At 39.5% G+C, this 16,686-nt stretch overlaps 1 protein-coding gene across 3 annotated transcripts in view; it reads left to right on the top strand.

Annotated features, from left to right (window-relative positions):
* LOC135511040 (SH3 and PX domain-containing protein 2A-like) overlaps positions 1-16,686 on the top strand; it is a 91,051-nt gene that overhangs the window by 53,770 nt on the left and 20,595 nt on the right. For all 3 annotated transcript variants that reach the window (XM_064932511.1, XM_064932512.1, XM_064932513.1), the window contains one exon: positions 15,795-15,908. In XM_064932511.1, the coding sequence (XP_064788583.1) occupies positions 15,795-15,908 (114 nt within the window). The remainder of the gene's footprint in view (positions 1-15,794; positions 15,909-16,686) is intronic.

The following is a 16,686-nucleotide window of genomic DNA, read 5'->3' on the forward strand; positions in this document are numbered from 1 at the left end:
GAATGTCTGTGTCGGAGAGGGCTGCAGCTCGGGTTTGTCAGCCCCTCAGGCTCTCATAGCCTCTCTGTACCACCCTGCGTGTGTTTCCATCAATGAACCAATAACTGCATCAGTCAGTGGTGAATTCTGGGAACACTTTGTAGGGTATTTTAGTCTGCTTAAGGGCTCTCAAATGTTAAAGCTGTGTCCCAATTCTCTTCCCCATCTCTCGTCGTTATTGATGGACCATGGATACGTTGAGGAGGAACTAGATGGCTTTCCTACGTACTGTATTACTCTCTGCTCTTAAATCCTCTCTGATACTGTAGATCAGTGTTCATGAGGGACAGGAGATGTGAATAGGAAGCTGTTGAACACCATTTGGCTACGGCCAGACGATGGACATGAACCAATGGATTCGTGAGGCACCTCACACTAAGGAACAACCATTAAAGTTAAATAGCATTTTAGAGGGTTGGGATATCAGGCACATCTCACATGCCATCTGTGCTGTCTTGAGCCTGGGACTGCAGAAGACTTTTCTAAAGCTACGTACAGCACACCATGAGGGGATCCTTTCATATTCTAAGGTGCTGCGTGGGTTGTTCCTTAGGTCAACATTAGTTCTTATGTCGTTTTCCGCCTAGCACTCTTAACAGAACCATTGCTGGTAATTGGACCCAGTGTTTTATAAAAAAACTGAAAGTGAATGTATTGCACTTGATATATTTCCCTTCTTTGATACAGTGTTAATGACTACAGAAGCTTGAACTGAATTAGGTTTTCTCCTGCAGTGCTTTGAATTTACCACAGGAGGACTCCAATGAACTTGTAGAAACATCTCAAGGATGATTAATGGAAACAGTATGGACAAATTTCAAGTCTAAGAGTTATGTAAATAAGGTATTTTTATTCTTAATACATTTGCAAACATTTCTAAAAACCTGTTTTCGCTTTGTCATTATGGGTTATTGTTAGTGATGCACCAATATGACATTTATGGCCGATACCGATATCCGATATTTTCCTTTGCGCCCAAAAGAAACAGATACCGATAACCGATATTTATCATTTTAACGGCCTTTTTAAGCATTCTAGTACACTTAAATAGTTAACACACACATGGACGCAGCAGTCTAAGGCACTGCATCTAAGTGCAAGAGGCCCTGGTTCGAATCCAGGCTGTATCACATCCGGCCCTGATTGGGAGTCCCATAAGGCGGCGCACAATTGGCCCAGCGTTGTCCGGGTTTGGCCGGAGTAGGCTGTCATTGTAAATAAGAATTTTGTTCTTAATTGACTTGCCTATGTAAATAAAGGTTACACACTCAAACCACACTGACCAAAAAGTTATTTTGTTGGCATTTACGTATGTCCCCATTTACCAGTAAAACATAATCAAAACCTATTTATTTCATTTACCTGCTGTGCTGTTTCGTTGTTCATTTGTTAGGTCATTTCATTCTGAACCATTTTCTATGGAACGCCATTTTGGTCTTTGCTATGGAACGGCGTTTGGGTCTTTGCGTGTCAAAAAATATACTATTTAACACTTTGACGTGTCAATGAAGCTTGATGACCAATCAGGACCTGAAATGACTGCACGTCACATAATAATTTAACACGTTCATAAATTGTTTACATAGTTATTACACATTGATTACACTATCACTCGTATTTCATGTCACAACGATTCGTCGATAGGTATGATATTATGCTAGTGAAGTTGTCTCGCGCACGTACAGTGCTGGTCATTAAAAAAAGATAGCTAGCTCATGGATGCAAACAATGTTCTTCCCCAAAAACAAAGCAAAACGACATATGTTTAAGTAACTATAGTTAGCTAGCTAACCTATAGCTAGGCGTCATAATCTAAAATAACCCTAATTTATAAGCAGTCCTTATTTGAGTAATGGTGGTCGGACCCATCTATGTGAAGCTAGCCACAATAAGGATTAGCCACAACAGTGGACATTCCGGTTTGCCTTCAAAATAAAGGTATGGCATAATTCTACTATTTTTATTAATTTGCATCACTGTCAATGACATACTTTTATTTTGAAGGCAACCCCCCAAACCACTATTGTGTAATCCTTATTGTGGCTAGCTTCACAACACATATCCCGGTCCAGTCGAGCATCCCTAGCCAGATGAGGCTAACTAGCAGTTTATAACGTTCGCTTTACAACAGGGTTAAGTAGCTGAAAAACTATTTATTTTAACGAACTGAAGTTAAATTTCAATAGGCAAACAAGTGGCAACCTAGCTAATAGTTTCTCACTCTTCTCAAATCATTGCTAAGAATAATGAAAATGACTGCAGTTTCTACTGGTCATTGTTTTCAGGCCGGTTGAATTGGTGCTAGCTAGGTACCAATCTAAAGCTAGCTACCCCAGAAGTTGCAGTCAAACAAATTATGCTTTTATTACCAACGCGGTATTGAAAACACATCGTTCATGGCCGATGTTTGCAGACTTTTTTTGTAAAGCTTTGACAGTGCTACTGTATCTTTTTTGACACGCAAATACCTCAACAGCGTTCCATAGTGTGTATGTTGTGAATCTAATAGCAGTGACGTTGTTACTGTGTAACTCCAGTAGGGCGACGTCTGAAAAATAGAGCACTTGGTAGTGTGTACCGGTGCTTGACCAGTCGGCGAAAGCCATCATCACCCACGACAGAACGTTTGATTGTCAAGGGCAATGAATTCCATTATCTTGGCTTTTTTTCGGGCAGCCTAGTCATTGTGTGTAGATTGATGCGGGGGATAAAAAATATATTTAATACTTTAGAGCCTTATTCTAATATGTAACAAAATGTGGAAAAAGTCAAAACAGAAGGCATCTCAATACTGTGTTAATTACACTGCATATTATTATAGTTTAGATGAGTGCATAATGGTATATATTCACAGTAGGAAAATCTGGAGTTGCTGGTCGTGTCCCATCTTTGTCTTGAGCACTAAATATGTTGATTACAGTAAAAAGGAGACTGGAGTGTTTAACCTAATAGTGTTTCCGGACAACAGGTACTGTAGGGGAGACCAATAGGGCTGGCCCTCCTCGACAGATAGGTTCCTCTCTCTTGTCCTCCCTCGGAGAAAGAGAGAGGAGCAGAGTAATGGATACAAATAAAGCTTTATCACTTTGAAGTCTGAACCAAACATCTGTTTACTTCCTCCACTTTCTCCTTTCAAAAAAATCCATACTGTAGCAGTACCGTTTTTCTTCTCACCCCCTAGAGCCACATTACGACACACATGGCTTACATAATCAGCATAGTTTTTAATGATTCATTTTCTTTGTAAACAAAACAAAGAACCCACTGGGAACACACTGGTTGAATCAGTTGTTTCAACATAATTTGGCAACGTAATGTGATGTGGAATCAATGTGGAAAATACATTTGATTTGAAAAAGTCATCAACCAGTACTGTTTTCAAAACATTTGAACCAACGTTGTAAACATTGAAATTAGAGTAAAACTTAAACTTAAATACAGTGGACCAAACCTAGCACTGTTGCAGTTCTTGACACAAACCGGTGTGCCTTCTACCATACACCGTTCAAAGGCACTTAAATATTTTGTCTTGCACATCCCCCGTCTGAATGGCATACATACACAAGCCATGTCTCAATATTCTCAAGGAGTGAGGTTGGGTTTATGTAGGTTTATTGGATCTTTGGAAGTTTAGAAGTAGTTACCATTAGCCCTTATACATGTTTTTTCATAATGTACAGAATATATACTATCCAAGCAAATGTTGATATTTGGTTGTGTTCACAATTCAATATCTGGTTTGTCTACAAATTAATGATTGATTTGTTGGATTCACGTTCCAAAGTTTAAAAAATATTTAAAAAATAGAACTAAATCAAACTTAAATGCACTTCAAATAAAGTTGGATTTGATTTAGTGCTATTCTTCCACTTAGATTTTTGGTTGAGATGGAGACGTGAATCCAACATACAGTTGAAGTCGGAATTTTGCATACACTTAGGTTGGAGTCATTAAAACTTGTTTTTCAACCACTCCACTCATATTTTTTTTCTTGTTAACAAACTATAGTTTTGGCAAGTCAGTTAGGACATCTCCTTTGTGCATGACGCAAGTCATTTTTCCAACAATTGTTTACAGACATTATTTCACTTATAATTCACTGTATCACAATTCCAGTGGGTCAGAAGTTTACATACACTAAGTTGACTGTGTCTTTAAACAGCTTGGAAAATTCCAGAAAATTATTCCATGGCGTTAGAAGCTTCTGATAGGCTAATTGACATAATTTGAGTCAATTGGAGGTGTACCTGTGGATGTATTTCAAGACCTACCTTCAAACTCAGTGCCTCTTTGCATGACATCAATGGAAAATCAAAAGAAATCAGCCAAGATGTAAGAAAAACCAATTGTAGACCTCCACAAGTCTGGTTCATCATTGGGAGCAATTTCCAAATGCCTGAAGTTACCACATTCATCTGTACAAACAATAGTACGCAGATATAAACACCATAGGACCACGCAGTCGTTATACCGCTCAGGAAAGAGAAGCGTTCTGTCTCCTAGAGATGAACGTACTTTGGTGTGAAAAGTGCATAACAATTTCCAGAACAACAGCAAAGGACCTTGTTAAGACTCTGGATGAAACAGGTAGAAAAGTATCTATAACCACAGTAAAACAAGTCCTATATCGACATAACCTGAAAGGCCGCTCAGCAAGGAAGAATCCACTGCTCCTAAACTGCCATAAAAAAGCCAGACTACGGTTTGCAACTGCACATGGGGACAAAGAGCATACTTTTTGGAGAAATGAAACAAAAAATATAAATGTTTGGCTATAATGACCATCGTTATGTTTGGAGGAAAAAGGGGGAGGCTTGCAAGCTGAAGAACACAATCCCAACCGTGAAGCACGGGGGTGGCAGCATCATGTTGTGGGGGTGCTTTGCTGCAGGAGGGACTGGTGCACTTCACAAAATAGATTGCATCATGAGGAGAAATTATGTGGATTTATTGAAGCAACATCTCAAGACATCAGTCAGGAAGTTAAAGCTTGGTCGCAAATGTGTCTTCCAAATGGACAATGACCCCAAGCATACTTCCAAAGCTGTGGCAAAATGGCTTAAGGACAACAAAGTCAAGGTATTGGAGTGGCCATCACAAAGCCCTGACCTCAATCCTAAAGAAAATTTGTGGGCAGAACTGAAAAAGCATGTGCGAGCAAGGAGGCCTACAAACCTGACTCAGTTACAGTCGTGGCCAAAAGTTTTGAGAATGACACAAATATTAATTTCCACAAAGTTTGCTGCTTCAGTGTCTTTAGGTATTTTGTCAGATTTTACTATGGAATACTGAAGTATAATTACAAGCATTTCATAAGTGTCTAGGCTTTTATTGACAATTACATGAAGTTGATGCAAAGAGCCAGTATTTGCAGTGTTGACCTTTCTTTTTCAAGACCTCTCCACATGTTTTTAATAAAAATGAAACCTTCACAAAAAACAGGTAAACAGAAACTGACCGTGACCCGAACGTGGCGCGCACACACACAGAAAATAAATAATTACCTACAACATTAGGTGGGAAAAAGGTTGCCTAAGTAGGATTCACAATCAGAGACAACAATAGACAGCTGCCTCTGATTGGGAACCACACTCGGCCAAAAACAAAGAAATAGAAATCATAGAATGCCCACCCAAATCACACCCTGATCTAACCAAATAGAGAATTAAAACAGATCTCTAAGGTCAGGGCATAACAGTAGGCATCTGGATCGTAGACTCATTCTCACTGAAGTATATTAAACCTCAAGTTGCTGGACTGTGGCTTCACATTTTATTTCGATATACAGTTCCTTTCGGAAAGTATTCAGAGCCCTAAACTCTTTCCACATTTTGTTACGTTACAGCCTCATTCTAAAATGGATTAAATGAAAAAAATCCTCAGCAATCTACACAATACCACGTAATGACAAAGTGAAAACAAGTATTCAGACATTTTTGAAAATGTTATACAAATAAAAAACTAAAATACCTTATTTACATAAGTATTCAGACTCTTTGTTATGGGATTTGAAACTGAGCTCAAGTACATCCTGTTTCTATTGATCATCCTTGAGATGTTTCTACAACTGGGTTGGAGTCCACCCGGTGTAAAGTGGGCTCCTGAGTGGCACAGTGGTCTAAGACACTGCATCTCAGTGCAATTGATGTCACTGCATTACTTGGATTGAATCCAGGCTGCATCACATCCTACCGTTATTGAGAGTCCAATAGGGCAGTGCACAATCGGCCCAGCGTTGTCTGGGTTTGGCCAGAGTAGGCCGTCATTGTAAATAAGAATTTGTTCCTAACGGACTTGCCTAGTTGAATAAAGGTGTAATATATATATATATATACACAAAAATATAAGATCCTACAGTTGACACTGCATGTCAGAGCAAAAACCAAGCCATGAGGTCGAAGGAATTGTCTATAGACCTCTGAGACAGGATTGTGTCTAGGCACAGATCTGGGGAAAGGTACCAAAACATTAATGAGGCATTGAAGGTTCCCAAGAGCACAGTGGCCTCCATCATTAGTAAGTGGAAGACGTTTGAAACCACCGAGACTCTTCCTAGAGCTAGCCGCCCGGCCAAACTGAGCAATTAGGGGAAAAGGGCCTTAGTCAGGGAGGTGACCAAGAACCCCGATGGTCACTAACAGATCTCTAGAGTTCCTCTGTGGAGTTCGGAGAACCTTCCTGAAGGACAACAATCTCTGCAGCACTCCACCAATCAGGCCTTTATGGTAGAGTGGCCAGATGGAAGCCACTCCTCAGTAAAAGGCACATGACAGCCCGCTTGGAGTTTGCTAAAAGGCACCTAAAGAACTCTCACACCATGACAAATAAGATTCTCTGGTCTGATTAAACCAAGATGAATACCAAGTGTCACTTCTGGAGGTAACCTGGCACCATCCCTACGTTGAAGCATGGTGGTGGCAGCATCATGCTGTGGGGATGTTTTTCATCAGCAGGGACTGGAGACTAGTCATGTAGATGAGTGTAGGTAGATGGGGGGAAACAAATATTTAATACATTTTAGAAAAAGGCTGTAACGTAACAAAATGTGTAAAATTCAAGGAGTCTGAATACTTTCCGAGGGCACTGTCCTCTTTATTTAGGTTGATAGCACGACGTTGAAACAATGTTGATTCAAACTATTTTACTATCAACATTGAAACAAGGTCAAATAAAACGTCTAATCAAATCTTAAATTCTACGTCATTTCAACCACCCAGTAAACTGTTGTATTGAATCCAGGTATTAATATTATAGCTTTTTTTATGTGGAATTCTCAGCACTTTTTCAACATATACATAGTTCTGATGATTACGTTGAAATTAGATTGATGCATCAACCTGTTTGTCAGCTTAAATCAATGAATTTAAGTTGAAGTTTTACCCTAATTTCAATGTTCTTTTTCAAATCCAATGTATTTTCTACATTGATTCCACATCACCAGTGTGTGCTCAACCAGTAGGTGCTCAGTGGGAAGTTTTTTTTCTTCTCCAGATGTGTTTTGTTAGTGTTTTTGTAGCTGTGCATGTCAAGCTGTGTAAATCAGGCTTACATAGGCATTTTGTCTAGGTGTTAAAATCCTAATTAGATAGTTGGCAACCGTATCCTTTAGTTCAGTACATCCTGTATAAACTCTGTGTGCTATGGCAAACATCCACTTTGCAACATCATTTACTTGACTTTTTTCATGGTTTCCTTGCAGTACAACCACTAAAGTTGTCATGACAAACCATTTGTATTGTTTGCAGTAAAGTTGTGACATTTAAATCAGGAATCCTCAATGGTGAAAAAAACACGGCCGTTTGCGATATTACACTAACAAAGAAGTTACTGCAAACAACCAACACAGTTTTTGCCCCTCGGACATCATTGCACGCACGACGCTAATCATCTCATCGACAAAAGCAATACCAATGGTGGTGGGGTGGCCAGTGGCGCTCTTTCCTCCTACTGCGGATTCCATCTTTAAGTTTAACAGACCTAAAGGTTCAGTGAATTAATAGAAGACCTCCACCAGAGAGTTGTGGGTTTGACCCTGTTGTCTCACTATTGTCTCACTGAACAGATCTAAGCACAACTCAGTGGAGAGCTGAGGAGATAAGCACTGCATGGACCTGGACATAAACTTTATGAAATTACTCCTAATTTAAGTGAATGTAGTTTCTTTGGTTTATTTGTCGTGTTTGCAATGGATCCTCGCAATTGCCCCTAAAAGCTAGTTGATGGACACTACAGTATAAAAGGAAAATAGTATTGGCTTTATCCATTGCTTCCTCAGCACAACTAGTGATGCAGACAGACACAGATGTGGTGTCACAGAGAATAAAGATTCATACAGCTGCAGGATATAGACAGGAGATAGACAGACAGATGAGGATGTTAATAGAGATGACAGACAGATGATGTTAATAGAGATGACAGACATACGGTAGATAGACAGACAGATGAGGATGTTGATAGAGATGACAGACAGATGATGTTAATAGAGATGACAGACAGATGAGGATGTTGATAGAGATGACAGACAGATGATGTTAATAGAGATGACAGACATACGGTAGATAGACAGACAGATGAGGATGTTAATAGAGATGACAGACATACGGTAGATAGACAGACAGATGAAAATGTTAATAGAGATGCCAGACATATGATGTTAATAGAGATGACAGACATACGGTAGATAGACAGACAGATGAGGATATTGATAGAGATGACAGACATACAGTAGATACACAGACAGATGAGGATGTTAATAGAGATGACAGACATACAATAGATATACAGACAGATGAGGATGCTGATAGAGACTGTAGATATACTGGCAGAATTAAGCTATTATGTGATGGCATTTTGCCAAAACACCTTGAATGTGCTTTTGAAAATGCAACAGAAACAGTTGTAGCACTTTAATATTAATAGTATTTATTACTGAAAGACAAGAGACAGGCACTGAAAAAAGCATGTTTTTTGGGTTCCTGTCATTTGCACCTACGTGTTATAAACCTGCGTTGGCAAGGAAATCAGCACTTGTGTAGTGGGCATGTGTTTCCAAATACTTTTATTGCCTCTTGAGGATCATTGAATTCAGCCTAAGCACCTGCCATATGGGAACAAGGTTAAAATACAGTCGAGGCAGTCCTAGCCATCAATAACAGCTTTTATTTACTCAAACCTCTTAAAGTGACAGTGTTTTTTTCCCATAATGTATATTCAGACATCTAGCTAAGCAGTTTCAAATTAAGGTACCACATTTCTACACCATATTCCCATATTTGCTTTGATTTCAACAGCTGCCAATTTATGAAAGTGCAAATGAAAATGTTCGCTATACTGGCAAGCCAATATGAAATTGGCAATTTGATCTGTAAATTCTTAACAATTTCATTCTTGACTTCCCAACAAACCAAAATGTAATGTTTTTATAAAGATTTTGGCTGATGTTACAAGAATGTTTCTGGAACATATTTAATCTGTTCTTTAAAGTTTCCTAGAATGTTTCATTAGGTTGTGGGAACATTGTGGGGACATCACAGAAGATATGTTCCCTCCCCCCAAAGAAATTTAGTTTTACGGATGATTCTTAATGTTTCTTTTAAGTGTGCAAAAAACATTCACCTGATGTTTCAAGAACATTCCCAGAACACATATTGTCTGTTCTTTAAAGGTTTCCAGTATCTTTCTTTAGGTTGTAGAAACATTGTGTTGATATGACGGACTAGGTTCCCGAAACACTAACACTGGCCAGTTATGCTGACATTCAGAAGATGTTCATATCAGGGTGCACAAAACTTTATTTTAATGTTGCTATAATGTTTTCCGAACAGACTTTCTGATTTCTTTAAAGGTTCCCAGAAGATTTAATTAGGTTGGGGGAACAGTGTGGGTACATTACAAGCGAGAGGTTCCCAAAACACAAAATATTCTCAGTTGTGATGGCATTCATACAATGTTTAAGTTAAGTTGCACAGGACATTCCTATAATGTTGGCAGAACACCTGGTCTAAGTTTTTGAAGTTTCCCAGTATATTGAATTAAGCTATGAGAGTTGTCTGGGCTGTTGCAAGAATATTTTTGTGATATTCACATAGGTTTGTATTTTTTATTTTACCCTTATTTTACCAGGTAAAATGTTGCACAGAACATTTCCACAATGTTCCACAATTTCCAAATAAGTCAGTTTTTATGATGCTCATAGCACATTTGTTTTAGGTTTAGCATAATATTCCATTGATATTCAAGCAATATACATTTGCCCTGGTCTTGGAGGTTCTCAGAACATTTAGAAACTTTTATTATATTTTTTTATCTACTATTACCACAACATTCTCAGCATGCACATTTGTAGCCACTTAAAGCATAAGAAAGCAGATTGGATGACATCCCCATAATTATTTTCTCCAGATTTAATGGCAATTCATATAGAGGTGAAGGTGATATAGAGACGCATGGCATTTTCTTCATAGGACATTTGAACAGCATTTAATCATACAAAACCCAACCATATTCTTTACACTGAATGCAGTACATTGACACTCTGCACATGTAGGGTTTGAACCTGCAGACTATCTATTTGTCTATTGTTGTGACCTAGATGAAGATCAGATCAAATTTTATGACCAATTTATGCAGAAATCCAGGTATTTCCGAAGGGTTCACATACTTTTTCTTGCCACTGTTCATCTTCTTCTTCAGTATAGCCATGGCAGGATGGTCAATCAGGAATTCCATGTTTCCTTTTTTTTGCAATTTTTATTTTATTTTACCAGGTAGGTTGACTGAGAACACATTCTCATTTACAGCAACGACCTGGGGAAAAGATGAATGAGCCAATAGGAAGCTGGGGATGATTAAGTGAACATGATGGTATGAGGACTTCAGCCGTAAAACCAAGGTTAACACCCTTATTTTTACAATAAGTGCCATGGGATCTTTAGTGACCACAGTCAGGACACCGTTTAACATCCCACCTTAGAACTGCACCCTACACAGGGTAATGCCCCAATTACTGCCTGAGGGCTTTGGGACATTATTATAGCGTTGGGTTATTTTTTTTTTTCAGAGGAAACAGTGGTTCCTTCTGGCCTTCCAACACCACTTCCATCAGCATCTGGTCTCCCATCCAGGGACCAACCCTGCTTAGCTTCAGAGGTGAACCAGCAGTGTGATGCAAGATGCTATGCTGCTGATGTAATTCATCCAGGGAAATAATGTTAATTGTGTTATTCACCATCACTTCACCCATCCTCTTTTTATGCTGCATACTTCTGGGCCTACATTTACAAGGTATCCAGGACTGACTGCTGATATAGGGTCACTTTTGCTTTTCAGATTATGTCAAATACATCTGGGGGGGAACATAATCAAGCATCTCAAAGTAGGAATTATATGGGGTGTGTTTAAAAAAAAAAGTTGAACAGTACAGTTTTACACAATGTTTAATTTTGTACAGTTTGTCTAAATTCTGCATTTATGACTGGATTAGAAAACATCTGGATGGAATAAAGACATCCTATCTTTTCGTAGATTATATCTGAGCCTCAGTTTTTTTAAAGGTCTAGAGAAAACATTGTAAAAGAAGATATGGAATTAAACCTGCAGTCTTCAGCTCTGCATTTACATCATTAACTCGCTGCACCACCAAGGGATAGCTGTAGTGTTTTTTTTAGTTATCTAATATGGTCAATCAGGACACAACACAATTTCTGAGTTATTAAAATGTTCCCATCCTCTTCATATGAGGTGTACTTGTAACACTGTATTTTATGACAAAATGTGTTCTGGGAACGTTCTTGCAACAACAGGCAAATGTTTTATATAAATATTGTATAATCATCAGCACGACTGGACAGTTTTTGAGAACATTTGCCCGAAGCCTAACAAATGTTCTGGGAACTTTTACAGGACCAGTTTTGGTTTGCTTGGACAATTGTACTGCTACATTGTCTTATTACCTAGAAACCTAGTGATAACTTTTGGGGAATGTACTTTGGTGGTTGTTACAGATGTTGTGCACAATATTTTAGTAAATGCTAGGGGAATATTTCAAGGATATTTCAGTTTAAACATTAAAAAAAATCATTATTTGAATGTTTTTGGGATGTTATCTTAATGTTAGATAAAACCCTAACTAGAACTTAATGGGAATCTTAGCTAATGTTCTGGGAATGTTACCGGTTTGCTGGATTGAGACACTTCACCACTGCCAACATGAGATACCCATGTGATAGTTATTGATGCTGGGTATTTGGCTCCTTGTTGCAGATATAGCAGAAGAAGAAAAAATGTATTTCTAGGACAGTATACTGGACAAGCTTCCAACCGTGCCTTATACAAGTGGAAGCAAAATGGCTGTATTTTAAAGGCTCCGGTCCTAAGTACTGTAGACTTTAGCTCTCAGTTCTCCATTTAATTTATTGGCACAGGATTTATATGAAGCCACAGCTTTGGTGTAAAGACATTACATGGCTTGTTAGGGCCATGAGCCTTTGCCAATGTGGGGGCGCAGGGCCAGATCTAAACAGCCTTCTAGTCTCTGGACCCACACAAAGTCAATGTAAAGTACATTTAACAGCTGCTGCTGCATGTGTGATTGAATTGGTCAATTCAAATTAAACAACTCACCCATGTATATAGATTGAATAGGTGATATTCTAGGTTGGCAAATAACATCTTTGTTGTTAATCTATCTTAATACCACTCTGTTCAGTTGTTTTGGATCCCACTTCATCAAACTAACAGCTTGTAAGTTATGCACGTTATCCGGCAATTCCCTGTTTTAAATCTATATTCAACCTAGCCCCAGTCTCTGTCAGGGTTTCCCAACTGGCGGTCCGCAGGCCGATTTTGGCCCATGCATGGTTTTATTTGGCCCTCAAAGTTTTCTGGGGACACAATAGACTAAAAACACCAGGAAATCAGCTCCAAGTGATTTTAATTTAAGAAATCTGTTCTCAATTATTCCCACACAAAATAGAGAGACACGTGATCAAAGCAAGGTTTGAAATGAATATGTTTTAGACAAACATAACTGTTTGGGCTTCTTGCTGTCAATATGCCGTCTACAAATTATTTGTAATTATTCATAATTATCCCTGCTCTATGTCCTTGAAGCACTGCAACTGTTGCCTGTCAACTTGTTTAATTGAATGTGGCAAAGACATTAAACCGCTTGTAGTGTAGCAAAGCGTTATAGTGCAGTCCTCTCTCTCTCTAAATGACCCTGGCTCTCATCATCATCATCAACTCATGGTTAACCCTGATACCTATAATTGCTATCTGTCTGTCTGTTATCGAATTCTCCAGGTTGGACGATATAAAATTGCATAATAGATCTTGAAAACATTATGTTCCATGATTGGTTTGGGTGAGGACTGTCCCATAGGCTTTCATGAGGTTACAGACTTGCGTATCAGACATGACCAACATCATAGTGTACTGTACCTCAGCTCTCTGTGTTCTGTTTACATGTTTGTAAAGTACAGTGTTTTGTGATATATCACATAGGCCAATAGATAACGCAGCAGGCAGTAAAGAAACATCTGAGTGGAGTCCCCACATCTGGTTTTCAGGGGAAACGGAACTAGGTTGACGATACTGTCTTCCAGTTTCTTCCAACTCCGCATAGGCTACATAGCTATTGACATAGCTTTAGCTTACATAGCTCTAATAAATAATTTTAGGGAAGTAAGTATTTACATTTCACAGCATTGCTCCACAAGACAGTCAGTGAACGTCTAGAGGTTGGAGAAGCAGTGAATGTTCCATGGAACCCTCCAGTCTTCTTTATGAGGGTTGTGAAGAGCTGTCAGCCATCTTGGATTCCGGTTACCACAACAAATAGAGCATTCGTGGAGCGCCACATCACAGGGGAGGTTTAACGAGGGTGTTTTGTCACTTCACTCTCCTGCAGAGAACAGACATGACCTCTCCAGAGCAAAGCGACAGAGAAATGGTATTGATTAGCCTACGTGGCAGCAGCCCTGGGGTTCGTGCAAAAAAGTTAATAGCGATCAAGGTTACTGGCTGAAGCCAGTCAGGCACAGAAAAAACTGGTCTATGTATTGTTTCACATCCACTCTGTGAATGACCGTATGACTCAGAAATGGACCCAAACATGCGTGACTCACAAAGCCTGGAACTTAAATCTCACTGTTCATTTTAATACATCATTTATTTCCATGCACTAAGAACATCAATATTTTCTTACATTATTTGTTCGATGAAGCTGTCCTGTGTATGCTCAATACTGTACCTTTCACTCAGACCTTTGTCTGGTATCCAACTGACTGAGTAACTCAGTCATATCCCAAGGAAATAAATAAAATCAAGCAAGACGTTGAGTGTTTTGCCAGTAACGTCCCACCCATTTAAATTATGATTGATGTTGATGAAAGTCAGTTCAAACAAGGCCAAATCAGCATTTATGTTGTCACAAAGACATCCCAAACCAGATGTGATGTTGTTGGGCTTGGGGATGGAGACTATAAAGTACACAGTGAGCCAACATTAATAATATGCATGTCAATCTCTCCTGTAGAGGAGAGATTAACTTGAACCCTACTTGTATTTGTGAGAAGTATTGAGCTGTCCAAGCTGTCTGTTAAACTACTAGTACACAGCTCAGGCACCCATGCATATCTCAAAAGACATGACACCAGAGTTCCCTTCACGGTCCCCTAGTCCAGAAAAGATTATGGGAGGTGCACAGTACTAAATAGAGCCATGGCTACATTGAACTCTATTCCACATCAAGCAATTGATGCAAGCAGTAAAATCAGATAAAACCCCCCAGATAAATACATGTTATGGAACAGCGGGGACTGTGAAGAGACACACACAGGCACAAATACACACCCACACATGATAACACACTGTAGGCACTATACACACACGTACACATGGATTTTGTTTTGATCGGGAGTCCCATAGGGCGGCACACAATTGGCCCAGGGTCGTCCGGGTTAGTAGAGGGTTTGGTCGGGTGGGTAGGCCGTCATTGTTGTCACATCTTGACCATAGAGACCCTTTATTTTCTATGGTGGAGTAGGTCAGGGCGTGACTGGGGGGTTAGTCTAGTTTATATTTTCTATGTGGGGTTCTAGGTTGTTTTTTCTATGTTGGGGTTTTGGTATGATTCCCAATTAGAGGCAGCTGGCTATCGTTGTCTCTAATTGGGGATCATACTTAAGTAGCATTTTTTCCACCTGTGGGTTATGGATATTGTGTATGTTTAGTTGCCTGTTAGCACTGCATTGTCGTCACGGTTCATTTATTCTTTATTGTTTTGTCTTTGCTAAAGTTTCTCTTCTTTTAATAAATTATGTGGAACTCAAAGTACACTGCGCCTTGGTCTGACATTCTTTCCAACGATCGTGACAATTGTAAACGAGAATTTGTTCTTAACTGTCTTGCCTAGTTAAATTAAGGTAAAAATAAATAAATTTATTCAGGTTCTATAAACTAGAACAGACATTTTTCTTGAAATGGAGGAGGAACACTCCTCTAAAGTCCTTTATCAGATTATTTTATAAACCGTACTGAAAGATGCTGCGCTAGTCATGTTGAACGAACATCCTACAAAATCTGTCTCGTTTAAGGCAAGTCCCAACGGTAATTGATTTAATCCTAAATAATTGTTCTATAATTGGAATTGTCAGGGTAGGTGTCTATTCCAATAGGCAATGAATAACCAGTACTGTATGATCACTTTTTACCTTACAGTACCTCCATTGACCTCCCTCTCTCTGTGCCCCCAGGCTGGTGGTTTGTCAGTACAGCAGAAGAGCAGGGCTGGGTCCCTGCCACCTACCTGAACACCCACAGCAACACACGAGATGACCTGGAGCTGGGCGCCTCCAAGTCCGGGGAAGGTAAGAGCTCCACACCACTTTGAATACAGGAAGAAAGCTTGTACAATACATCTAGTATTCAAGCTGCACCACAATACCGACCATGTTAGCCTTCGTCACTTCCAGCAACATGGTGACATTTAGGGACCTACAACCTCCCCCCACCCATCTCTAAAAGGGTACAGTAGTCTGACTCCCACCCCCGATCCACCGCCGACTGACGCTCACGTCCCTCGTCCAGTGAGAACACCCTTCTCTGTGCTGTTATCCACTATAAGCACCCCTGAACAAGCTCCAGATTCAGCCCTGAGTAAATAAGCTGGAGAAGGACTGCCAGGGCCTAAGCCACAAGTCTGGGCTGAGGTGCACTGAGTGATGTACTGTACTCTACAGTAGCAGTGTAGAAATTCTATACTAAAAAGAGGTTACCTCCTTTGAGTTTTGGGAGGTGAACGAATGAAAGAGGTGCATGTTTGGTTCACTGTATGGATTGAGCTGTGAGGAAGATGTTTACGTGAGTCTGTTGCTAGTAAAGTCATGTCTGATGTTAAGTATTCCGGGCCCTGAGATAAATTCATACAGACTGATCAGTGCCTTAGCATTTTCACTCTCCACTCTCTCACAGACAAGTGCAAATATCTTGGAAAAGGCCACAACTGTTTTAGTCATTATTTTACAGTAGGCAACTTTAAAGATGGAAATCATTTACTTGCATCTTACTGTTCCAAGCAAACATTCAGATTTTCCAGCAGTCTGGCAAAACAAGCATTTACTGTAACGAGTGTCGACTCCAAAACAC

This window comes from Oncorhynchus masou, chromosome 23, assembly GCF_036934945.1.
Source record: "Oncorhynchus masou masou isolate Uvic2021 chromosome 23, UVic_Omas_1.1, whole genome shotgun sequence".
NCBI classification, from domain to species: domain Eukaryota; kingdom Metazoa; phylum Chordata; class Actinopteri; order Salmoniformes; family Salmonidae; genus Oncorhynchus; species Oncorhynchus masou.